Source organism: Drosophila sechellia, chromosome X (genome assembly GCF_004382195.2).
Source record: "Drosophila sechellia strain sech25 chromosome X, ASM438219v1, whole genome shotgun sequence".
NCBI lineage: Eukaryota > Metazoa > Arthropoda > Insecta > Diptera > Drosophilidae > Drosophila > Drosophila sechellia.
The window spans coordinates 12,771,922-12,797,090 of record NC_045954.1 but is presented as its reverse complement, the minus strand read 5'-3'; the positions used below and the strand labels follow the sequence as shown (position 1 = coordinate 12,797,090).

The 25,169-nt window shown below is 39.9% G+C and overlaps 3 protein-coding genes across 3 annotated transcripts in view; 1 reads left to right on the top strand and 2 right to left on the bottom strand.

Annotated features, from left to right (window-relative positions):
* The window catches only part of LOC6618619, a 93,714-nt gene that overhangs the window by 42,675 nt on the left and 25,870 nt on the right, over positions 1–25,169 (bottom strand). Inside the window, exons 2-4 of the mRNA XM_032726426.1 lie at positions 7,425–7,824; positions 6,781–6,886; positions 217–741 (exon numbers count right to left, since the gene is read on the bottom strand). Coding sequence (XP_032582317.1) covers positions 217–741; positions 6,781–6,886; positions 7,425–7,495 — 702 coding nt within the window. The 5' untranslated portion in view covers positions 7,496–7,824. The remainder of the gene's footprint in view (positions 1–216; positions 742–6,780; positions 6,887–7,424; positions 7,825–25,169) is intronic.
* LOC116802308 lies at positions 1,014–2,876 on the top strand. The gene is made up of 2 exons (XM_032726428.1): positions 1,014–2,640; positions 2,696–2,876. Exons 1-2 carry the CDS (start codon positions 1,279–1,281, stop codon positions 2,705–2,707), a joined length of 1,374 nt encoding a protein of 457 aa, XP_032582319.1. The 5' UTR covers positions 1,014–1,278; the 3' UTR covers positions 2,708–2,876.
* LOC6618616 lies at positions 15,542–16,342 on the bottom strand. The gene has a single exon (XM_002042839.2). The coding sequence runs from the start codon at positions 16,262–16,264 to the stop codon at positions 15,803–15,805; it is 462 nt and encodes a 153-aa protein (XP_002042875.1). The 5' UTR covers positions 16,265–16,342; the 3' UTR covers positions 15,542–15,802.

The window sequence follows — 25,169 nt, the reverse complement described above, 5'->3', positions numbered from 1 at the left end:
CCACGGGTTAGGGGTCAAGGTTGTGGTCAAGGTGGAGCCAAAAGGAGCTGGTAATTGCTTAGAACTCAACTGGCAAATGCACTTGCTTGGAACTATTTTAAAACCAATTTCAGATGTTGCTTCGACTAACTGATTCGGTTATTTATTTATAATTAAAAAATATTTAAGTGAATTTGCCAGCAATATATATATTGTATATATCCCCTAGATACTTACGCTTTTAGAGCACTCGACGACGACGGGCACGGAGACGCTGGGCTGCTCCTCAACTGCCCCGCTCTCGCGCCGATTCCAGTGCCTGACGAACTCGGCGGTATTCGAGTCTCGTCGCGACCTCATGCTCCGGATGCCCGAGTCCGCGGATGATTCGCGTCGCTTTCGTGGCGCCATGTAGGTGGTGCAGCCGCCACCACCCGATCCCCCGGCACCCGTGCTCGCATCGGTGGTGGTGGAGGTGCGCCAGGGCAGACTGCGCGCCAGATCCGCGAGCGTTTCGCGGCGATTCAGCTGCGCCTTGGAGCGGGATGCTTGCTGCAGCTGTTGCTGCTGCTGTTGCGAGTGGTGCTGCTGCTGCTGCTTGGTGCCGCCGCTCCACTCCCGCAGGATGTCCGTCAGCTGGGCCAGCGAGCTGCGCCGCCGGCGCTGCAGTCCTGGCGGCGGCGAGGTGCTCGGCGGGGTGGTGATCTGGGCCGCCGAGTCCCGTCGTCCGCCCAACCGCTGCCGTATGGTGGACTCCTCCAGCTGAAAGCGGAACATCGTATTATTCTCAGAACGTTCTTCAAGTATTACCATATTCAATGATCTATAACCATAATATTCGGTTACACTTAAAGAGGTAGTTAGGAAGTTCGTTATAGATGACCACCTTTAAGATCAAAACTTTGAAAACGTAATCAACTTGTTAAGTAAATCGCTTTTGTTAAATACAAATTGTGGTAGGATGAACACTCATAAGGCCCACTGTACCATGTAATAGCATAGTTTTAGGTATGAAGCCCATAGTGGCAGATCATATCCCCGTTAGGAATAAGAATATTATTGTGATCTCGCTCTTACTTATAAGCTAGCATTAAGAGATAAGAATGTATACATAGCTCACTGAAAAACGCATACACACTTGAGAGAGCATAGAAAAAAGAGGAATAGGCGAGACGCGTCATTCGGTGGCGTGCGCTTGAAGAGTAAAGTTGAATAAAGGAATTGTGAGATTATTTAAAAGATATAGTGCGTATATTCATTTTTCGGCGTCCACAACATCAGAAGTGGTCATCGCCCACTATGCCTGACATTATATGGAGTGAATTCTCAGTGACCCAACTAAAGAAGTGGTTGGAAGCTCTGGGACGCCAGACTTCCGGCACAAAAGCGGAATTAATAGTGCGTCTGCAGGCCATTTCCCCAGAAACGCGTGGCGATTCACCGCCAAATAACGGATCAGCAACAGAAGAGGTGGAGGAATTGGATGGAGCTGCAGCCTGGCCAAAGCAGAAGGAGCCACAGGGTGGAGACACGCGCGCGATCCCGTTCGACGAGCAGTCATTGCTGTCAGAATCTTTGGAGAACCTCGACCTGGATCAGCTATCGTTGGTGGATACAGAGAGAGCCACTCTAAAAAAGCTTCGGGACGAGATAGAGGCAAACATGGCTGTGCTGCAGAGGATCCAAGCGGATATCGACGACGCAAACAAGAGCAAGTCTGCTCAAGCTCGCCAGATCAATGACGTCATCGAGAACAACAGCAACGGAGACCGCGACAATGTTAACATATGCGCTAACAGCACCGACGCCAATGTTTACAGCATCGACGCCAAGGTTAACAGCACCAAGGTGACTACCGCTGCCGACAACATCGATATGGGACATACCAGTGTTGGAAAAGAAACCGCTGGTAGTGTTGTTCAGCACCAGAGTCGAATTGTAAACAAGCTTCTGGAATCTCCTGCAACATCCCTTGCCTTGGCTAAAGAGGTAACGATGGAGTTTGACGGCAGCTTATGTGCGCGCAACTGGGTCACGCAGTTTCAGAACATCGGAAAAATTTACAATTTGGACGACGGATGCATGCACATGCTGCTAATTGCCAAACTAAAAGGAGACGCACAGCGCTGGCTGCACGCAAGCGCCACACGCATCCTAGAATCTACCGACCAGCTGTGCGAACAGTTAATCTTGACATTCGAGGTCAAGATGTCAAAAGGGGAACTGAGGAATGCATTTCAAAAACGCGAATGGCATCCGGATGAGAAATTTGCTGTTTACTTCGAGGACAAGGTGATGCTGGCCAACGACATCAACATCGATCTAGAGGAGCTCCTGGAAAACATCATTGAGGGAATCCCAGCACCAGCGTTGCGCAACCAGGCGCGCATACAGTGTTTCTCCGAGCCGATGCAAATTCTACGGGCTTTCTCGGAAGTCCGCCTGCCGAAGCACAAAACAGGGAGCGGTTCAGCAAAGCGCCTTGCTGGAGGAGGTGCAACCAATAAGGACTTACGATGTGCCAATTGCAACTCCAAAGGGCACTTCGCCAGGGAGTGTCTCAAGCCAAAGAGGGAGCCCGGATCCTGCTATGCCTGTGGGGCATTTGGACACTTCGTCGGACAATGCGCGGAGCGCAAGAGCGCCAATATCAACAATTATGTAAGACTTGTCAAGATTTTTTTTCAGAATAGCTATAAAATCCCATTAATTACAGAATGCCTCATAGACACAGGGAGTCCAATATCATTTACAAAATTAAGCAATGTATCCAAGGAAATTAATTTAGAATCCGCTGCAGAAACCTATTTCGGGCTGAATAAAAGCCAACTGACAATACATGGAAAAATCTTATGTTACATTATAAAAGAAAAAATTAAATGTTATTTTTATTTGTACGTGGTCCCAGACGAGTCTATGAGTCATAATGTAGTTCTTGGGCGAAATTTCATGGAAGCGTGCCAGTTGAAACTGGATCCAGACGCCTTGGGAAGGATAACGGTCAACCCAGTCGATAGAAAAAAATATAGAAAAGCAAACAGTAAAACAGTCAGTTATATTGTTAGTGAAACAGTTAGTGAAACAGTTAGTGAAACAGTTAGCGAGACAGTTAACGAAGAGGTTGATGAAACAGTTAGTCAAATAGATAATGAAACAGTTAATAAGACAGTTAATAAAACAGCCAACGAAGCGAGTAGTATAGTTAGTCAAACTGTTAACGAGGCAGGTAGCAAAACGATCATCGAAACAGTTATGCCTTTAGCCAACTTCACGACGGATTCCGGACTTTATGCTGCGGTTGTGCCCAGTTATGAAGAAGCTGTTAGAGAAATTTGTAGCATTGATCACTTAGAGGATGAGCAAATGAACTTCATGTGCGGCGAAAACTATAACCAAGCCTTAAACAGTCAGTTAAAGGAGATTATTAAACGCAACTACCTGAGCATTAATAAGCCTACCGAGCCTTTAGTCAAATGCGAAATAAAACTTTGTTTAGAAACGTCAAAACCATTTAGCTGCGCCCCAAGAAGACTTGCCTACTCAGAAAAAGAAAAATTACAAAAACTATTAGATGACTATTTAAAAGAGGGAATTATTCAACCTAGTAAATCAGAGTATGCTTCACCAATTGTTTTAGTCAAAAAGAAAACAGGAGACATAAGGCTATGTATAGACTTTAGAAAACTGAACAAAGTGTTAATTAAAGACAATTATCCGATACCGCTTATCGATGACCTCTTAGACAAGCTAGTCAACAAAAAAGTTTTTTCGAAGCTTGATTTAAAAAACGGTTATTTTCATGTATTCGTTAATAAGGAATCAGTTAAATACACCTCATTTGTTACACCGTTAGGGCAATTCGAATTTCTCAGAATGCCAATGGGCCTAAAAACTGCATCGGCGGTGTTCCAAAGGTTTGTAAACGAAATTTTCGAGGATCTTATAAGGGATAACAAAGTAATTGTATACATGGACGACATCATGATTGCCAGCAAGAACTCGGAGGAGCATTTAGAAACCTTAAAGGAAGTGTTCATCAGATTAGGTCAAAATAAATTGGAATTACGAATGGATAAATGTGAGTTCTTTCAGACAAATATTAAATATTTAGGATTCATTATAAATGGTGAAGGCATTAAGGCTGATGACAAAGGAATAGAGGCCATACAGCATTTTCCAGTTCCAGACAAAATACAAGCCGTTCAAAGTTTTCTGGGCTTATGTTCATACTTCCGTAGATTTATAAAAGATTTTTCAACATTAGCGAAACCTTTATATGACCTTTTGAGAAAAAATGAAAAATTCAAATTTGGAGAAAAGGAAATGAGCTGTTTCTCAACTCTTAAGGAAAAGCTGGTGCAGGCACCGGTCTTAGCAATTTATAATTTCAAAGACGAAATAGAACTGCACTGTGATGCAAGCGCTCTTGGTTTCGGTGCGGTGTTATGTCAAAAAAAAGAGGATGGAAAATTACACCCAATATTTTATTTTTCAAAGCGAACAACAGTCGCTGAGGCAAAATATCACAGTTTCGAATTGGAAACAATGGCAATTATTCACGCACTGCGAAGATTTAGAATATATTTGTACGGAAAACGCTTTAAAATTATAACTGATTGTAATTCTCTTACTTTGACGCTTAACAAGATTGAACTTAATCCGCGAATAGCTAGATGGGCGTTAGAGCTCCAGAACTACGATTATGAGCTCATACATAGAGAAGGTAAAAGGATGCAGCATGTTGATGCTCTTAGTAGGTGCACGAATATTTTGATAGTGGAATCAAATACGTTTGAAGACAATTTAGTAATCTGCCAAGGCAAGGATCAAAAAGTTCAAGAAATCAAGAAACTACTGGAAAAAAATGAACATAAGTTGTTCGAAATGAGAAACGGAATAATTTATAGAAAGTGTAACGACGGCAGACTTTTATTTTATGTTCCCACAGACATGGAAGATCATATTCTATATAAATATCACAATGAGATCGGACACATAGGTAGAGACAAAATGTTAGATGTTATTTCTAAATCTTATTGGTTTCCCAATGCCAAAGACAAATGTTTGAGCCATATAGAAAATTGTTTAAAATGTGTTGCGTTCTCCCCTAAGACAGGCAAGGAAGGATTTCTACACTGCATTCCGAAGGGCAGCAAACCGTTTGAACTAATACATATCGATCATTACGGCCCAGTCGACTCAGGCAGATCCAAAAAACATATTTTTGTTGTCATCGATGGTTTCACGAAGTTCGTACGTTTATACGCCACAAAAACCACTAATACAAAGGAAGTCATTACAGCCCTGAAGGACTATTTTAGAGCATACAGCAAGCCTAAATGCATCATTTCAGATAGGGGAAGTTGTTTTACATCCAAGGAATTTGATGACTTTATCTTAGAGTTCGATGTTAAGCATATGAAGATTGCGACTGGTTCACCCCAAGCAAACGGACAGGTTGAAAGAGTCAATAGAAGCCTAGGTCCAATGATAGCGAAACTGGTACAGCCAGAGAAAGGCATATATTGGGATACAGTAATAGATAAAGTTGAGCACGTCTTAAATAATACACAGCACCGCAGCATCAAGCAAACTCCAAGCAGAGTTCTTTTTGGGTTAGAGCAAAGAGGAAAAATAGTAGACGAATTAAGAGAAAAACTAGAGGAATTAGAAAATACTGAAGAAGATAGGGATTTGGCAAAAATTAGAAGCGAAGTTGAGAATAATCAAAAAAAGGCTCAAGCGTATAATAAAACACATTATGACAAGACCGCAAGACAGCCATCAGAATACAAAAAAGGAGATTATGTGATGGTAAAAAATTTCGACAGTACAGCAGGCATCTCTAGAAAATTGATTCCAAAGTGTAAAGGCCCATATGTGATATCTAAAGTATTAAGAAACGACAGATTCTTGTTAAAAGACGTAGAAGGTTTTCAGATATCTCGTAACCCATACCAAGGTGTCTGGAGCATCCAAAATATTAAGCATTGGATAGGCAACAAGAAAAATAAACGAAGACACAATTAAACAATAATAACAATATAATAACAGATTAATATAGTATGTAAATATGTATAAATAAGGTAAAAGAATTCATCATACAACTAAGCAATCAATGTAAACCATGATCAGGGGATCAGCTAGTCAGGACGGCCGAGTTGTGGTAGGATGAACACTCATAAGGCCCACTGTACCATGTAATAGCATAGTTTTAGGTATGAAGCCCATAGTGGCAGATCATATCCCCGTTAGGAATAAGAATATTATTGTGATCTCGCTCTTACTTATAAGCTAGCATTAAGAGATAAGAATGTATACATAGCTCACTGAAAAACGCATACACACTTGAGAGAGCATAGAAAAAAGAGGAATAGGCGAGACGCGTCATTCGGTGGCGTGCGCTTGAAGAGTAAAGTTGAATAAAGGAATTGTGAGATTATTTAAAAGATATAGTGCGTATATTCATTTTTCGGCGTCCACAAAATGTGGATGTAAAATATTAAATTCAATTTATTTGAATGTTATGTAAGATTTGATTCAATTTTATTTTAAATTGTTTTTTTTGCAATAAACTAAAAGATTTTTCAATTGAAAGCAGTTCTATGATTCCTTGCACACGTTTGGTTTTGATTTAGTTAGCTCGAGTTCTTTTTGAGGCCACAACCACTTCCTCAGAACCATTCAAAATTGTTCTTTCGCATGAATTGTTTGTTCACTTTGGGAAATACTTAAGATATATATATTGTTACTAATTAAGTTAAATAATAGTTAATATTGTCGCGAATTAGTGGGACCCACCTGCTCCCGCACAAGATCGTCCCAGCCGTTTCCGCCCTGCCACACCAAACCCACTTGGTGCGACATGATGGGCAGGTTGCACACAAAGCAAATGGCTGTCATAGTCCTGAAAATACACAAGACGGCGATTAGTGAATTGTAAAAACCTACTATAAGTAACTTAATAACAAACAAAGCGTGCATAAAAAAGAAGCGAGGAAAAGAGGGAAAATTGAAGATGGGACAGTGTCATGCGGTGAAGAATGGCTGAATGGCAGGTGTTTTATTTTTGGATCGGATGCTTGGCTGGCTGTCTGCAAAGTTTTTCTCGAGAAAAGGAGCTTCGTCCTTAGGACATGCGAAAGCCAAAGGCTCGAAGTTTGCTGGAAAGCTTGGAAAAGTTTGAAAAGCTGTTAGTGTGTGAGTGCTGGCATGCGGTGAAAGTGGTTAAGGATGTGAAAGCTAAAAGGTGAGAGTCCTGGCTTTGGTTTCAGTTTCAGTTTTAGTTTGGCGTGCATAGAGAAAAGCGTAGAGAAGAGGAAAGCTTTTATTTTTTGGTTTTTCGTTATTTAGGTGGTGGAAAAGTGAAAGCGCTTCCGCTGATTTTTGAGGTCAGGTGGCGTTTGGGTGTTTTAGAGTTTAAGAATTTCCTCTGGATTGCTAACTTTTTGCGTATGACCACGCAGGTGCTGCTGCACGGCTGATCCATGGACCGGTAATGCCGCAGTTTTGACATGGCGCATGTTCTGGTTTCTGTGGCAGCGCCCGCCGATCCTCGAACGTGAGCGGTATCCTTCGGCTCCTGCCGCTCCTGCGGCCCTCCTTTACTCGGCTATTTCCGGCCCTATCCTCCTCCTTCCGGTCTATTTAATGTTCGAGTTCTTACGAATGATTGCGACTTTCTTTCGTGGTTTTCGGCTAGCCGAAATGGCGGTGATTTTTGGGTCTGTATTTTTGTATTCGTGGGTTATTTTTCAGTGGGGCTTTTTGGGTTTTTTTTTTTTTGATTTTTGGAGGGGGGTGGTACTGATGGGTTTGCTACACACACAGAGACACAGAGATACACTGGAAAAAATCGAAGAAAATAGTATTTGGTGGTTTAAAACGCATTGGATGGGGCACAATTTTCGCATGGCTGGCAAATCTCAATTTACAAAGGGGCTTAGGATTTACTAATTGGGTCAAACTACAGGTAACAGTATGGGGTCATTTACTATAGTAACGGTTTGTAAAATGTATATTGCTATTTATTGTTTATACTTATGAAAAAAAGGTGGAATTATGGAAATCAATTGAAATAATTATAATATAAATCATTAATCTTTATATTAATTAAACATAATAAACGAAAATATAAAGTGAGGCCATGCAGACGCTTTAATTATTGTTTGTTATCAATAGAATACTTAAATATTTCCATTTCCCTTGCCAATTCCCCTTTTTATTCATTCGTATTTACTTATTGTACAATTTGCGCTGCAGTATTGCGTATAATTGGTTAAATCCCTCATACGCACCGTTGCCCAAAGAAATCGAGAGGCAACGGACCAAATACTGTGTATTTGTATTTATTTCCGCAGAAATACAAGTAAGCTCAAGACACAATATTCAATTTCCCAGAAGGTTGCCACAATTCAATTTGGTTCTTATTGCATAGAATATAGATGGAAAGTCCTATTTATCTATTTATATGTTAGTAATGCACCAATTATTAAATTTAATTTTGGCACGGCTTGAGAAGATTGGCGTTGAGAGAAGAAATAAATACACTGAGCCCAGAACATATGGAACTTTTAAATAAATTTGTAATAACACTTAACTTTAAAGGCAAGTTTAGTTTGGCCATCAAAAGTGCAGGTGTTTTGCTCATTTTTGTGCTTACTGTACTTGACTTTCGTTTATGTTTGCTCACGAAATGATGTGGTTTCTGGGCAGCAGATTGCTGCACTTCAGCCAGATACCAAATGGAAACAGTCCGACCAGAATTCCAGATGAACTAATGCTCGAAGCTGGTTTCGCACAGGCAATCAAAATGGAGTATCAACTTATTTGGCCGCAAGTTTATGGTCATAAACTTAATAACTGCCAGCCGGCAGGACCTCCCATCCTTTTTGCTGTTTCTATGTATGTGTGCAAGGACATAGACAACGCACCGGAAGTTGTCGAATGTGTGGCAGGTTCATAAAAGTCCGAGTTCGAGTCGGAGCTCAAGTTTTCCCGCCAGTCATTGGAAACACTGGGCCAAAGTAGTTCGAAGTACCTAAGTTTCCCCCAGCATTTTTCGTACAGATCCCTCTGTGTGTGGGTAGAAATTGTGAAATGCTGAGGGGAACGCAATTTTGAGGCCAATGAGGACACACATTTCGATTGAAGCTCTGCAATTTGAGTGACACGATGATGTTTCATTTTCCCGGTATTTCCAAGCACCGACTACTTGTAATTAAGCGCTTTCTTTGAGCGGCCCTAAACTGAAATTCTTTTGCCCTACTTAAGTTGGTGTTTTGATCTCTCTGAATATATAATGTTGCTTGGCGGTACGGTTTTCCTATTAATTTTAAAATTATATTCGATTTTCGTAGCTGCTTGCTGGCTTTTTCTGAATATTGTATATTTTCATCAATTTGATGCTTAATAATAGTAGAACGTTTCCTTGCTGTTTTAGTAGTGCACCTTGCTGTCTGAATTTTTGGCTTTTGCATTTTTGAAACTTGGCGAAAGTTTGGTCCGGGGCTTAATCAATTTCAAGTGCACAACAGCAGCTGGCAATCGCTGTCCTCCGGGAGTCCAATGGATGAAGCCTCATCATCCGTGGGATCTGCAGGCGGACGGTGGGCGCAGGATGGAGAAATGGCACCTGGCAGGACGAAGGAGTGGGGCTTAAGTGGGCGAACGGTTGATTGACAGCTGTCAATTTGCGTTGCCTGTAAAGTGTGTGCCACGAACAATTTTCAACTCAATTTTCCCACTTTTCCCTGTGTGTGTCCTTCGGTCCGGCTTGCGGCTAAGCCGGAGCAGTTGGACCTGGACACGGACGCAGATGGAGATGAGGCTGGAGCTGGAGCTGGAGCTGGAAATGGGGATTCCGGCGTGCGAATTGCGGATCTCTCGGGGGGCGATGGTAAAGCGGAAGAGTGGGAAATCGGGAGGTTGAGGCTGCATTTGTTTCACCTCCGTTACGTTTCCAATCAGACCAGTTGCTCAGCACTGGGGCGAAAAAAAAGAAAAAAAAAACAGAACACGTCTCAACAACTCAACAGCCAGCCACTTTTGTACTTTTGCTGCAGGCAAACACACACCCACCCACAGTACTCTAAACCGAATGCAATTTTCTGCAAACTTAATAAACTTTCGCAGGTGAAAAACTCCTTAAAAAGTTACTCAACACTGCGGGCTAATTAAAAGTTATGCCAAGGTTGCACATTTAATCCACAAAGAAAAATGTTGAGAGTTTATACTCATCTTTTGGCGGTAAGAAATATATTTGTGCACACATTTTAGAAATTGTTGGTGTTTGTTTGAATATAAAAGAGATTTTAAACGTAAATAAAGCTTTTGTTCAATTTAATGGCAATAGTTATTAATGTGAAATAAATTTGCACAATTTGTGTGGTCTACTGGCTGCTATTTGTTTCTTCTTTCAGAAAAAAAAACAGGGAAAAAACTACTGCGGGATTTGATGAGCCAAATCCCCTGACTCCATTAATCTCTATTATATTTGGGAACTCATTTATCTCCCCACCTCCCGCAAGAATTTCGCCCACTTTTTCCCCCATTTCCACTTTGTTCCAACATTAAATGAAACAATTTAGTTAAATGGTGAACATTTTACGTTTGCCATGGTCTGCGGTTCTATTCAGTTTTCCTTTCCTTCTTACTCTTATTTCTATGTATTTTTTTGTGAACTGTTGTCGTGGCAATAAAATGCAATTCGTAGGAATGAAAATAAAAATAAAAATATAAAAAAAAGGGCGAGTACTTTGGACACCTGGCGGACATTGGCCGTTTTTCTTTTGATTCTCAGTCTTCTAAGTGACTTTTTGTGTCCCGGAATGGGCTAGGATGGTATGGGATGGATTTTCGGGTGGTTCCTTGGACTGCTGGCGTCTGCTATTTAGTTAATTTTAGAGCGTCTGTCGTCCAGCCCCCTTGAAATATTACTTGGGCTCTTTGCCAGCAGTTTTCCTTTTGATGTAATTGCGAGGGATTCCTGGTGGTCCTGTCCGGCATCCTAAAACTCATGATAGGAAGGGGGGGTGGTGAGGCTGCTCCAAGGATGAGGATAGTACGGTGCGGCTATTCATTGATTAACTGCCAGGACTCACTGGAGACACGTGAAAAGTGAAAAGTGAAAAGTGGGGAAGCTCTAGCTTGACGGCTCTTGGGGGCATTTTCATTTAACATTTTCATTTTCGTTTTCGCCTTCGTTTAAGATTTAGCTTTTTATACTTGGCATTTTTTTTTTTTTTGCCCGTTGTCGCTGTTGTTGTTGTTGTCATCTTGGGTTTCGTTTCTGGCATTCAAAGTTGGAATACCTGAAAATGCTTGGTAAATTAGATCAAAGGACCCGAAAGTACGTGTAGGCATTTACGGCCCTAGCCTGTGTACATAAGTTTGTGTGCAGTGAACACTCAGCAAGGTAACAATTTGTTTGTTGTCCTACATAAGAAATGTTGATATTAAAAATAATTTAAATTCATTTCCGGAATTTAATTTATTTAGCTCATGGTCTTGCATTTAAAACTTAGGATGTGGTTGTTTGTAATAAATGCTATAATTTTGCAAGTAATCTTGAAGGCAGTGATTTTTAATTTCAATTCAAACTATTTTCTATAAAACTACATTTTTCGTGGGAAACACACTTGATGAAGAATTGTAATGGCTTTGATGGTTTCACCCTATGAAGAGTTCACTGTGCAAATGTATATTTGTATGCAGTAAGTACTTGAAAAGTAGGATTAAGTAATTTGCGCGTGCCACTTTCAATTTCTTGCAGGAAGCGCTGGGAGAAAGTTGGAAAAATGCTTTTCCACCGCCTTTGCCTTTGTTGCCATTGCCTTTTTCCGCTTTCTCCCCCCTTTGATCCCCCTCGCAGCGCTTCCTCTCACTGTTTTTGCCCCTTTTCCACCCGGTTTTCCTCCACACTGGCTGCCTTTGTAAAAGGCTTTTCGGCTTAGAAGCCAGGCCAGCCATTTGAATAAATAAATAATTAAAGTGAGTTTTATAGGGGCCACTCGCACATATATCATTTGCGATATTGAACCGTAACTGACCTGTGCAAGGATGCGTGCGTCCGTGTGTGTGTGTGTGGGTGAGCTAGTGTCGCACACACACGCACTGACTCGTGCTGAGCATAATTTCCGCTGACAAAGTTGATAAAAAGTTGTAGCATACTTTTCAGGCGTCCGCGGCGACCATTATGCAAATCGGGTGAAAAGGCGCTGGCAAAAACACTTAAGCCGTTTTGTCCAACTGGCTAACACAGATACTGGCGCACACACAGGCACAACACAAGGGCGCATTGCTGGTGGGAAATCTAATTTCCTTGGCAGGCGCCATGCTGCGCTTTCCTGGCGCTGACAACCCCTTTTATCCCGACACACCCCCTAACTTGCCCACCATGGATTTTCCCTGCCTCCTCCGCCGGGCCAGTTTTTCCCGCCCGCTACTGCTGTCTATGCATGCATAATTCAAATGGACAGTTCGGCCCTGCTTGGGTTCCAATGATGATGGGCCATGCATATTTGATGGAATCATCTCGGGATGACTTACGGGCCAACCAACTGTGGCGTTGGCATTTTTATTTATTCCAGCCAGGTCATCCTGGCTGCCAGCTCTTTTCCTCTCAATATTTTAACAACAAAATATCGAATTATAGTTTTCGATAACAGTGTTCGTTATTTTCACCAAAAATCATCAATTATGTTTAACCAAAGGATTAGAGGGTACTTAACAACTTTTTTTTTTCTATTCTATTCCTTTTTCCGATTACATGCATATTTTCAAGGTACATTTTTGTTCATAATGCAAAGTACATTTTTTTGCAGATTTTCTTTTAAATCAAATCTTCTCAGTATATTTGCTTATGCTTCCTAATTATGCAGGAGAGAAAATCATTTGTAACCACTGACTAGCGAAATTAAACAAAATATTTGCAACGAAGGAAAGTTAATGAGTTCCAGGCGATTAGGCCGTTGGATAAACTTTTTTTGTACGGCCTACGAAAACGCAGGGGCATGATTCGGCATTCAAGATAAATCAATAATTTCGGGGGTATGAAATCATGCCGTTGAATTTTTGATAAGGGTTGAGCTTTTCAGGTCCTTCAAAGGACTTCAACGCTCAACAACGGACTCGAAATGAAATCCTGCAACATAAGCAACAGTTATACTATAAGTGGGTGGTTCTTTTGGGTGGCTTGGGCGTTTGTTTTTTTGTGTTTTTTTTTTGACTGTGTTTTGGGTGGCTTTCTGGGTGGCTTTGCAGGTGGTCCACGAACGAAAAGTTGGGCAGTCAAGTGCTGGCAAAGTGCAAAGCCAACAACATGGCAACAAGGACGATGCCAAAAATAGTGTCTCAACCGGCCAAAAACGAGCCGATGGTTTGGAGTGTAAGTGAGTTTTTTGGGTGGTTGAATGGGTGGTTTGCCTGGTTTGGTGGATGGTTGTACATTCCATCGAGAGTGAGCAGGTGAGAGGAGCTAAACAAGCAGCCAGCGAACGGACGAACCGCATCGTTTGCTCGTTTATTTGCTAACCAGTCTAAAATGAAATTAATTATAGTTACGCACAGCTTCCGTGACCCACAAGGACCTCTTCCCCACTCCTCCCACTACCAACCGCCTGTTATACGGATATCTTTCCTGAAAAATGGCAAGTCAACTAGTGTACTAGGCCATTTTGAAAGTTACTTGCTTGTTTCGACAGTTATGTTGCTTTTTAAGCAGGAATTATTATGAACAATTTGATGTCAACTTCTTTGAACAAAGGGTAACTATTTATTAAGATATCTTAAAAAGTTAGTGGGTAAAGTTTACATGAGATGAGTAAGTAAAAGTTCATTCCCTTCAAAATATAGCAACAAGAGCAACTCATTGCGGCTGAAAATTACAGGGTGTCAAAATGCGAGGGCCAAAAACCAAAACAGCAGAGTAAACAAATTATGCTGAAGCAACACTGAAATTTTCGACCAACATTGCCGGGACTGACTAAAAATAACCAAGTCAGGGGTTACGCCCCCTGTGCCTCCAATCCTTCCCTCTTTTTGACCAGCGCTTGTTTTTTTTTTTTTTTTTCTTTCTTGTTGCTTTTTAGCCCTTGTTCGGCCAGCTGATGTCTGTCTCTTGGCCTGACCCTGAACTTTTTAATTAATATGTGCAAGTGCGTGAGCATCGAGCATTGAAAGGGCTCGTTGGGCACACTCTCTCACACACACATACACATACACTGGCAACAGTTCACACGCACAATGGCACACTCAGGTACCCATCCAAAATGGCGGAAAAAGGGGACGGGAAAAGGGGCGGCGAAAAAAGCAGAAGCCGCAAGAAAAACAAGCAGGCGAAAGACGAAACTCGTTTTGGCCTTTTGCTGGTTACAAAACGCGCCATAATTTTGAGTTGCCTACACTGAGCGAAACGCGACAATTTAAATTAATACTTTAATATTAGGTATTAAGCGTTGATATTCATGTTCTTTTCTATTAGAATTTAGCAATATATTATTTATTTTATTTTTTTATATATTTTTAAAATTATTTTTATAATTAGCTATCTCCTAATATATACTACATTTTTGTCCCAGTGTTTGGAGGCTGTGTGTTTTCCGTGTCCCATTTCTCCTTTGTTTACATTTTATATCAAAAACTTTTACGAGCTACAAAATATGCTCAGCCTGAGCCAAGAGCAAACAAATGCGAGGGAAAATGGGCGCTTTGGAGGGAGGTAAAATAAATAAAAATAAAATTGATAGCATGTTCTTTGGGGTCTTGTCGTCTTATACATGTATGTAGGGTACACAGGCACACGCACATTTGCATATGTGTTCGTGTTTGAAGTGTGCGTGTGTGGGTGTGTCTGCGTGTGGTTGTGCGTGGTAAGTGAATATATGGTCGGAATAATTGGCATCCTTCGGTGCCCCTTTTTTTTAATACCCAGCCCAGCAACCGCAGATCCCGTCCAATTGCAATTATCGCTTACGAGGGATTGTAACAGTGGTTCATCTTATGACTTTACATTCTGAATCTGTTGATTTTCAACAGCTTCTTGTTTTATTCGGGGGCTAAGCGAAAAATGCGCCATTATTATTCGGAAATAATGATGGCCATATTTAAATATTTTAATATTGATGCGTGCTTTGGTATTCAGTTTAAAGCTCCATCTTTAAACTAAGTCTTCAATGCGATATAAGTATTAATTAAAAATATATATCTTAATTAAATTAAAAAGCTTTCAATCAAGCAACTGTCAAAACAACATTGATTGAAGAGGGGAAAGTTTGAATTGCCCTGATTGCTAATTTATTGTCAATAAACTTGATTTTGTATTTTCTGTATTTATTTTACTGAAGAGCTTAGCAAACGTCAGTTTCTTTTCAGCAGAAGTAGATTTTGTAGATTTTCTCGTAATGAAATCACACTATAGAGAGAATATATAAAAAAAGAAGAGCTTATTTGTGTTAAAAATATATCTGAGAAGCATACAATCAATAAATTGGTAAAGTAATGAATGGAAATGAAAGTAATTCATTCTCTTGGTGAATATTTAAGTTATTTATAAAAGTTTATGTAAATTAACTGTAAATTTATTGAGGTCCAAATATAATTGTACAAGTTTTTAAAATTCCCCACAAGGCGGCTGCAGATATAAAAAATGGAGTCGTAAGAGGTAATCGATAATCAAGGTCCGTTCAGCATGGTGGCGTATCGCAAGTAAGGGCTGTCATGTCGTCGTATCCAGCATAAAATATATTCCTCCTCTGCATGTCAATGAAAATACACAACAGGAGGGTTTTTTTTTGTTGAAATTGCAAACCGTTTTCGGGAATGCCTAGATGCCCAGGAAATCAATGGCCTCGCGGGCTGCACGCCGGTAGTCGCTCTCCAGGAACGGAATCTTGCCCAGCAATTTACCCTGGCTACTGCAAATGTACAGCTCGTAAAGCTGCTCATCCTCCGGAGCAAGATCCGTGTCCGAGGGAACTGTGGGGTTGGTTATTGTGGCTGTGATCTCGAGCCTCTTCCTGAACGAATTGCAGTGGAATCTCAGTCGAAAGCTACCGATAACACGCTTCGAGAGCAGTTTCCTCTCAATAATAGACTTCAAGGATTCGGGAATATCCGTGTATGTGGCATCGCATCTGGGTTGTGAATTGTGTTTGAGCCTCATGATGTACCTATTTCGCACCTGCGCGACCTTCATCAAGTACCGTCTTCGCTCCAACACCATGCAACGAATCCTCGAGGATGGGAAGAATTTGGTGTAATAAGCATTGAGTCTCAAAACTGGCATTTTTTTGTTTTTTTTTTTGATCGAAATACAATGTCTGATTTGAATGCTGGGTATATAGAAGGTGAATGTGTCTATAGATATTCAGTTGGACTGACAGTCGAACGAAACGGCTGGCGCAAAGCTTGCTTTTCATCGTAGGAAGTCCGGAATACGGTTGAGTGGCGGGAGAAACTTGTTTACATTGCCCATACGACCGGGTGGCGTATGCCAAAAAGTAACCCACAGTAACATGGGCTAAATCAAAATCAGAATCATCCATCGCCCGCAGCGGGCATCAAGGTTCCGACTGGAGAAACCCAGGGAAAAACATGAAAACTTTACTCAGCCTCAGTGCAAAGTTTTTTGGGACTGAGACTCACACCCCTAGCAAAAACAACCCCTCAATCGCTGGGTGTTTTTTTTCCTCCGTTTACCTTCTTCAAATGCAAAATCTAATAAAATTTTCACATTTTATTTTTCTGCTTTTGACTGCAAGTTTTCGGCGGTAAATGTGCATGGAAAGAAATTGCCATATAATTCAAATGCATAAAATGTAGAAAAACTTTTACACCAAAAGGCTAAATACCAAAATATTACATATAATTAAACCTAGATTAAAACGTGCTTCTGCTTGGATTCCTTACTATTTTTCTGACCTTCAAATATTCGCAGGTAAAAAACGACTGCAATGACATATAAGGACTATAAAAGTGAAAGTTGTTGAGCACACATACACACACACAGAGGACTGTAAGTAGTGGGGAAATCTGAGCAAATTGTGGGTGTACATGTGTGCAGCGAGCCATTTTATGTTAACAACTTTGTTGGCCCAAAGCGCTCCGTGTCGTCATTATGTTCATCATTAACAACTCGTCAGCAGGATGATGATGATGATGATGTTGATTATGCCGAAGTGAGTGCCATATGTTAGCCCCCGAAAAACTGAGCCACATTTTGGTGGCAACAAATGGCTGAAATCAAGCAAAACAGCCGGCAACATCAAACGTTGAAGTAGGGGCGGCAAAACAAATCAGTTTTTTATTCAATGTGCCCCCATAAAAAAAGGGCAAAAAGCACTCACCGAGGAGCGAAAGTTTATGAACCATAAAACAGAATGGAACGATGCATAGGCATGCGATTTTTTTTCCTCTTTTTTTTTATATTTTTTTCACCTGCTTGAGGTGCTCCTTTTTCCAGCCACCCACACTCACAACCATTTGCATATTCGTTTGGGCTCTTTAAGACGCCGTTAGATGCCGAAATATTTCAAACATTTTTCAACTCAAGTTGAGTTGTTAACTCAACGGTGGGCCAAAGGTTTTCCAAATGGGAAATAAATTTCCGCGATGGGCGCGGATTGTGCTCCTTATTTATGGGTCGTGGCTCTTTAAGGACCGACTAGCGAATGTCTTGCAAATTTATGGCCTGTAATTGGATGCTTTGGTGCCACATTGATTAAGGTTATAGCCCGCAGAACCCATAAATTAAATATTTTTAGAGGAAAACCCTTTAACCGAATAACTAGCCTTCTTATCGAAACTCATGCATTTGCTTAAACCAAAAATGTGTTAGTTTGGTCTCAATCTTTATTACTTACATCTTATGCAATCCAATCGCTTGGGGAAATGCGAGGCGGACATTTCGTTCGGAAAAAAATTAAACTAATACCATTTATGAATTATCGAATGTCAAAAGGGCAGGGCGGATAAGGGAAATCAGGGAAAAGCCATCTTTAAAATGTAATGGAATTTGAGCAATGCGTTGCGAGAAATTGCCGCGGTTATCGGGGATAGCCGGATTCCAGGAATTTGGTCCCAGGACGACTGTGTCAACAGCTCCTGCAAAGGTCCTGACACCTGGCCCTCCTCGCTGATCCACTCAAGTGCTCAGTGGCACAGAACGCCGAAGTACTTAAAGGAATTGCTGAACTATTAGACAAAGTAAGGCTAACTCTCGGCGTCAAGGTACAGAGCAAAAATTAACTTAAATATACATTTTATACGCAAATATTTTCAAATGGGGTTTTTCTCCATAACTTGGCCAATAAATAAGCCACACCTAAAACAAATACTGTTTTGTACTGCTAATAAACATACCTAACTATCCCTATCACTATTTATATCCTTTTCGAAAACTAATTTTTTAACAAATTTTCGCATTTTCGATAAGGGGTAACATCATTAAAATTAGCGAAAAATGGCAAAAAAATTGAATTTCCATTTCTGAATACTGGTCGATGGGGAATTTTGTTACGAATTCAACGAGGTATGGCATTCCACGTTTGGATAATTATTTTTATCGCTATCGAAAAAAAACGGATTATTTTTCTAAAAAAAATCAAAATAAAAAATTTTGTCAAAAATCGAATATTTTCAAGATAGGATTTTCTCCATAACTTTGCCAAAAAAGGTGCCACAGCTAAAATAAATACTGTTTTGTACTGCTAATAAACATACCTAACTATCCCTATCACTATTTATATCCTTTTCGAAAACTAATTTTTTAACAAATTTTCGCATTTTCGATAAGGGGTAACATCATTAAAATTAGCGAAAAATGGCAAAAAAATTGAATTTCCATTTCTGAATACTGGTCGATGGGGAATTTTGTTACGAATTCAACGAGGTATGGCATTCCACGTTTGGATAATTATTTTTATCGCTATCGAAAAAAAACGGATTATTTTTCTAAAAAAAATCAAAATAAAAAATTTTGGCAAAAATCGAATATTTTCAAGATAGGAATTTCTCCATAACTTGGCCAAAAAAGGTGCCACAGCTAAAATAAATACTGTTTTGTACTGCTAATAAACATACCTAACTATCACTATCCCTATTTATATCCTTTTCGAAAACTAATTTTTTAACAAATTTTCGCATTTTCGATAAGGGGTAACATCATTAAAATTAGCGAAAAATGGCAAAAAATTTTAATTTCCATTTCTGATTATTGGTCGATAGGGAATTTTGTAACGAATTCAACGAGGTATGGCATTCCACGTTTGGACAATTATTTTTATCGATATCGAAAAAAAACGGATTATTTTTCTAAAAAAAATCAAAATAAAAACTGTTGGCAAAAATCGGATATTTTCAAGATAGGGTTTTCTCCATAACTTTGCCAAAAAAGGTGCCACAGCTTAAATAAATACTGTTTTGTACTGCTTATAAACATACCTAACTATCCCTATCACTATTTATATCCTTTTCGAAAACTATTTTTTTAACAAATTTTCGCATTTTCGATAAGGGGTTACATCATTAAAATTAGCGAAAAATGGCCAAAAATTTGAATTTCCATTTCTGAATACTGGTCGATAGGGAATTTTGTTACGAATTCAGCGAGGTATGACATTCAACGTTTGGACAATTATTTTTATCGATATCGAAAAAAAAACGGATTATTTTTCTAAAAAAAAATCAGAGTAAAAATTTTTTGCAAAAATCTGATATTTTCAAAAGGGCGTTCTCTCCATAACTTGGCCAAAAAATGTGCCACAGCTAAAATAAGTACTGTTTTGTACTGCTAATAAACATAGCCAACTATCCCCATTTCAATTTTTATGATTTTCAATGGTGGTGTCAGGTCGGGAAACCGAAAGCGACAAGCAAGGCCAAGGAAGTCACCTTGTCGAACCGGAAAAAAAGGTTAAACTTGTTGCGGCAACTTTTCCACAGCTTCGGGTCCGAAATACTTACATACACCCGGCAAACACGATATGTTTTATGGAAGGCGATAAATGTTATTAACTTGGCTGGCAAAACTTTCGTAATTGAACGGATGGGCGTCTCGAAATTAGCTGGCAACAAGTCCGCCGAGAATCGACCTTTAAGATTTATATATTTCCCGGTGTGTTACAATTGTGTGTAGAAAAACTTAACTTAGCACAAAAGAAAAGGACACTTGAATGAAATAAGAACATACTTCCTTATATTTGTTTATAATTAAATTAATAAAAATATAAAGTTATTTGATAATTTTACTCTTTATTATATATTTTCGTCTAATTTTTGATTGACATTTAAGACAACATCAGTAAGCTGAACCTTTGCTTTTTTTCAATAGACCAACTTTTTAACAATGAAAAATATAATCGTACAAGCACCTCAGAAATTAATAAGCTACATTCGGTGTTGCCAAAAATACAGGTAAAATAAAGATTTACTGCAAAAAGAGTTTGTTTTTTGTGGTTAACAAAGCGAATTTCGTATCTATGAGAAGGAAGTCTCAACAGGCACTCCGATTATTGTGAGAGATATGCCTTTGTATTTATTATGAATTCGTCTTTAATATGCGAAAGGCAATCGTGTGTACAAATAATGTACAGGCAAATAAGCACGCACAGAAACGGAAGGAAAATTGGGGGAAATGGCAGGGAAATGCGGGGAAATCGGTGAAAGCGAAGAAGGGCGGCGAATGAAAAGCGGGGAAAGTGGCAGGTGGATAAACACCGGGGAGAATGGTTGCAAATGGTCACGGAAATGGAAACGAAACAAATCTTGATCTCGTTTTCGGGGCTGTCACTTTTGCCCCACTCCCACTCCCCATTTGTATCTGCGTATGATTCGGTGTATCTGTATCTGTAGCTGTTGCTGTATCTGTAGCTGTATCCCTGCATCTCAATCTGCTCAATTTATATGCAGAACTGTTAGCAGTCAATTGCCAGTTACGGCGTGTTGTTCAAGCTGTTTTCGCTGCTGCCCTTTATTTTATTTATTTTATTCTCCTCTCCGCTATAGTTTTTGTTTTCTTTATGCTTTGTTTTATTTGCATTTTGTATGAAACTCCATTTAGCATTTTTTCGCCGGAGAGGTGGTGTATATATTTAACCTAAGCGTATTCAAAAGGGCAAAGAGAACTATTATTTTTTATCTATTTTGAAATGGGAGTTTAAAGCTTAGATGTTGTAATGTTATGCCGATGTTATAAATAACTGGTTTCGCTCCACCATTAGACGGCATTGTTTTAAGATTTCCACATATCTTTTTCCCCGATAAAATTGCTCTGTGATACAATGTGTAAGCAACTCCTCATTGTTGTGTTGCCTTTTAACCCCCTTTAATTTACTTTGCATTTGCACTTTTATTTATTTTTAGCCGCCAAGATTTATGCAAATTGATTGCGAGTCTATTAAATTTGCATATTTATCAATTTGTTGTGCGTGTTTCTGTTTCAAGCTCTCAGCTTTTTAGCCCATGCTGTTACTTTTGTTTGTTTCTGTGTGTTGGCCGCGTTTTTGTTGTGAGCTTTTGGTCTGTTGTTGTTTGTCTTTGGCAACATATTTTAATTACATCCTCGTCGCTGTGGCCCCAAGTTATTTCGTTATTTTGTTATTCCGACTCGATTTGCATAGAGAGCCAGAGAGCTCCAAGCTCAAGAATGTAAGGAAGAGCTGTCAGATCGTCATCCTGGCATCCTGTTATCCAGACATCTTGCTATCTCGACACCGCCTAATTAATAAGGATGCAATCCAATTAGGAGCGGGCAACATCAAAGCCGGTACTCGCGCAGGACGATCAAATATTAAATAGGCGCAAAAACTAAACCAACTGCGACAACACTCGCCATAAGGCAATTATCATTATGATAATTAAAATCTATGGCTAATTATAATGGGACGAGCAGGCTTGTCCATCAGGCTAAATGCAAATAAATCTGCTCCTTCGTAACCTTCATCATTATTCGGTTGGATATGAGAATGATATTGAGGATGGCTATGTGTATGGGGATGAGGATGAGGGATTGCTAATGGCGTTCTGGGATGAACGGGCATTTGGGGGATGCCGGGACTATGAAGCCAACTATGCCGGAATTATTCCAAAACCACAGGCACAAAGTATCCCTTATAATTTCATGATAAATATTCATGGAAAGTGGTCACAGCCTTCGACGAGAATTCACTTCAGCGTTAAGATACTTTCGAGATAAATTCCTAAGCCAAACAATTTACTGTGGCCTTAAGATACTTTCGAGCTTCAAGATAAATTCATTAACAAAATAATTGTACCAAATTCTGTTTGAAATTATTATAGTTACAGCTTAGTAAGGAAATTATACAGTTTAAGCATGAGTAGCAATGAATTCGAGTATTTCAATAAATTAAAGGCTTTTCTCACTTTCAACTTGGAAATTTAGGGTTGTTTACCATTCAGCTTCTGCTTTCTTGAGCGTAAAAGAGTGTTTTCCTTTCAAACAAAAACAAAGCTTAATTTTGAATTGTAAATCCTTTCTTTTCGAAAATATGAGTAAAGGGTATTTTTATAAAGGTGTCTTTCATGGAATAAATATAATTGTTTAGCATTTTGCAACAAAGTTGCCAAAGGCCACTCATTGATAATAAAATGTGCAACGCCTTCTGGCAAAACTTGTATTTTATGCCACAGACAATGGCATTTCCAAATTCGCATTTCCATACAACTTTGTTGGCACTTTCGCTGAATTCGCTCCATTGCCAACTCTATGTCCTTTTTGCATGTGTGTGTGTGTGTGTATATATGTTGGGGGATTTTCACGTATTATGGTGTGCGTGCGCTGTGTGTCTGTGTAAATGCATGCAATTTGAGCTTGCTTCTGCTTTACGACAAATAAACATCTACGACAACGGCTTTTAATGTCGCCACGCTGGGGCAGCCATTTTCCCGTCTTTACGACCGCCAAGTCATGCCCTTTCCGCAACCCTTTTCCACATTTCCTACGCTTTTCCGGGCTTATCTGCATCTGTGCGCCATCTGAGAAGGGCTAAACTAAAAGTCTCCCATTGTGCCGGGTTATTAAAATGCATTCACATGCGTTTCGCACTGCGAGGAGCATTGTTTGACAGCTGTCAACTGGCAAATCTCCCCATCTGCCCATATTCTATTTCTCCCGCTTTTCCTTTTTCACTTTCGCCTGGCCGGAAAATGGATAACGGCGTAACGTCGATGGGCCGAACGGGACCCTTGGATGCCACTTCAGGAGAAAATCGCCATCACTATTCAGTCAGGCGACTTTCTGTGCGGGCCTTCACTCCAGCAAAGGGTTCACTCTACTAGCGGAAAATCCTGAAACAAAAAAGTCAAGGGCCTTTCACGATATTTTCCGTCGATTCTTTGTGCCAATGAAAAACTGCACGAAAGCGCTAGAAACTCAAGCCGTATTTCAGTTCATAAAACACTAGGCGAATTTTAAAAGCATGAAAACGAATTTTACGTGCAACAAAACTACATTTAACTTCCATATTGATTTCAATACTGAATGATAACGAGCCCTATAGCCTATCATTTTGTAAATACTCCGGAAACCCAATTTTTTTAAGATAAGTACTCAAACAGAAATAAAATAGAGAGAAGGTACTTAAATCTTTCAATATCCCACGTTTAAAAAGTGTGGAATTTTAAATAACATTGTGCAAAAATGCATATTTTTGTTTAAAGATTAAAAGCATTTTGTATAGCGTTTGTGAATAGAGTTTGTTTTCTTCCTTAATTGAATGCAACATTTTTAATCATTTTCTGAAAGTTCACACAATTTTTAAATGTTGAAAAAAACCCGGAAACATATTTATTATGCTTGGCCTCGGTAAATCGTGGGATTATGGGTTTTGTGGCAGATCAGGCGTGAACTTTAATTGCGTAATCGATTTGCCTTAATGTTGCATAACCTTAATGAGCAGGTGTTAAGTGGCCAGTCCGGGCAATAAGTTGCTTAAATCCGGTACTGCTGGTGAACTTTTCGCAGACGGAGCCAATTAGCTTCGATGTGCGTCGATTCCGCCAGCCAATAAAAGTGGGTTTCCTGTCCTCGGCAATCCGCTCCTGACCCACAATATTCTCGTCCGGCGAAGGACGATTTTAAATGGTTGCCATGGCAGAGGATGAGTTTCCGGCAAGAGGCGGAAACAACAAGAACAACAGCTGCCAGTGCCTAGGAAAAGCTGGTCAAAAGATGTGGAAAAACAACAGGAAGCTGCAAAATAAAGGAATCGAGAAAAACAGGAAGGAAATGCTTAAACGATATGAAAATCCCTATGTTGGCAAATATTACATATTATTATTACTGCTGTCGCTGTGGCTTCCCTTATTTTCACATGCACACATACACACATAAACACCCAGAAACAGCAGCACCACATTCCATAGTCATTTTCCTAACTGAACTGAAAGCATTTTCTTACAAAATCAAGGAAATTTCACGAATTTCTCGAAGCAACTGCCTCACAATTATTTTAGATTATTGCGGCTGGTGAGTAGTGAAAACTATTTAGGTAAATCGCTTGAAACTAATTGTATTACTTGATGCAGATAGGAATTTATATGAACCTAAGGTAAATAATGGAAAGGCAGCTTACGAATGTTTCATATGAAATAAATCGCAAGACATTCAGATTATTAGGCATTCCATTTCCAACAGAAATGATTAAATGTATTGATAATGTTTGAGAACCCATCAACTTTATGAGCATGCTATTTAGAATGATTATTATTAGAACTTTGCCGCCACTACATTAGGGAAAATGAAATGCATTTTGAAAAGTGGGTTTTTCGACTTGATTGAATGGCCACCAGAAGTTTTCTAAGAGTTTCTAGGACGACGGTGAGGGCGTTTCCAGTTCGTTGCTCGTAAAAATGTGCTGGAGTCGTTTTTATTATTGCATCTGGTGGCGTTGTCGGCAACGATGGGTTAATGCCATTGCCAATTTCGCCACCGGCTGTGTCCGACGCGCTTAGCACTTGTATTCCTCCATTTTTATTTTTCTGTTCCGCCGCATTGTTTCCGTTTCCGCTTTGTCTTTGTCTCTGTATGTGTGTGCTGCTGCCTGTTGTTTGTGTTTGTGTTTGTGCCGCTGCTTGTGTTTGTGTTTCGCTGTGCAGCGTTTAATAACGAAGGATCGTACGAACACACTACGAGTATATATGGCATCCAAAAGCTTTTGCCCTAACTCCAGCGG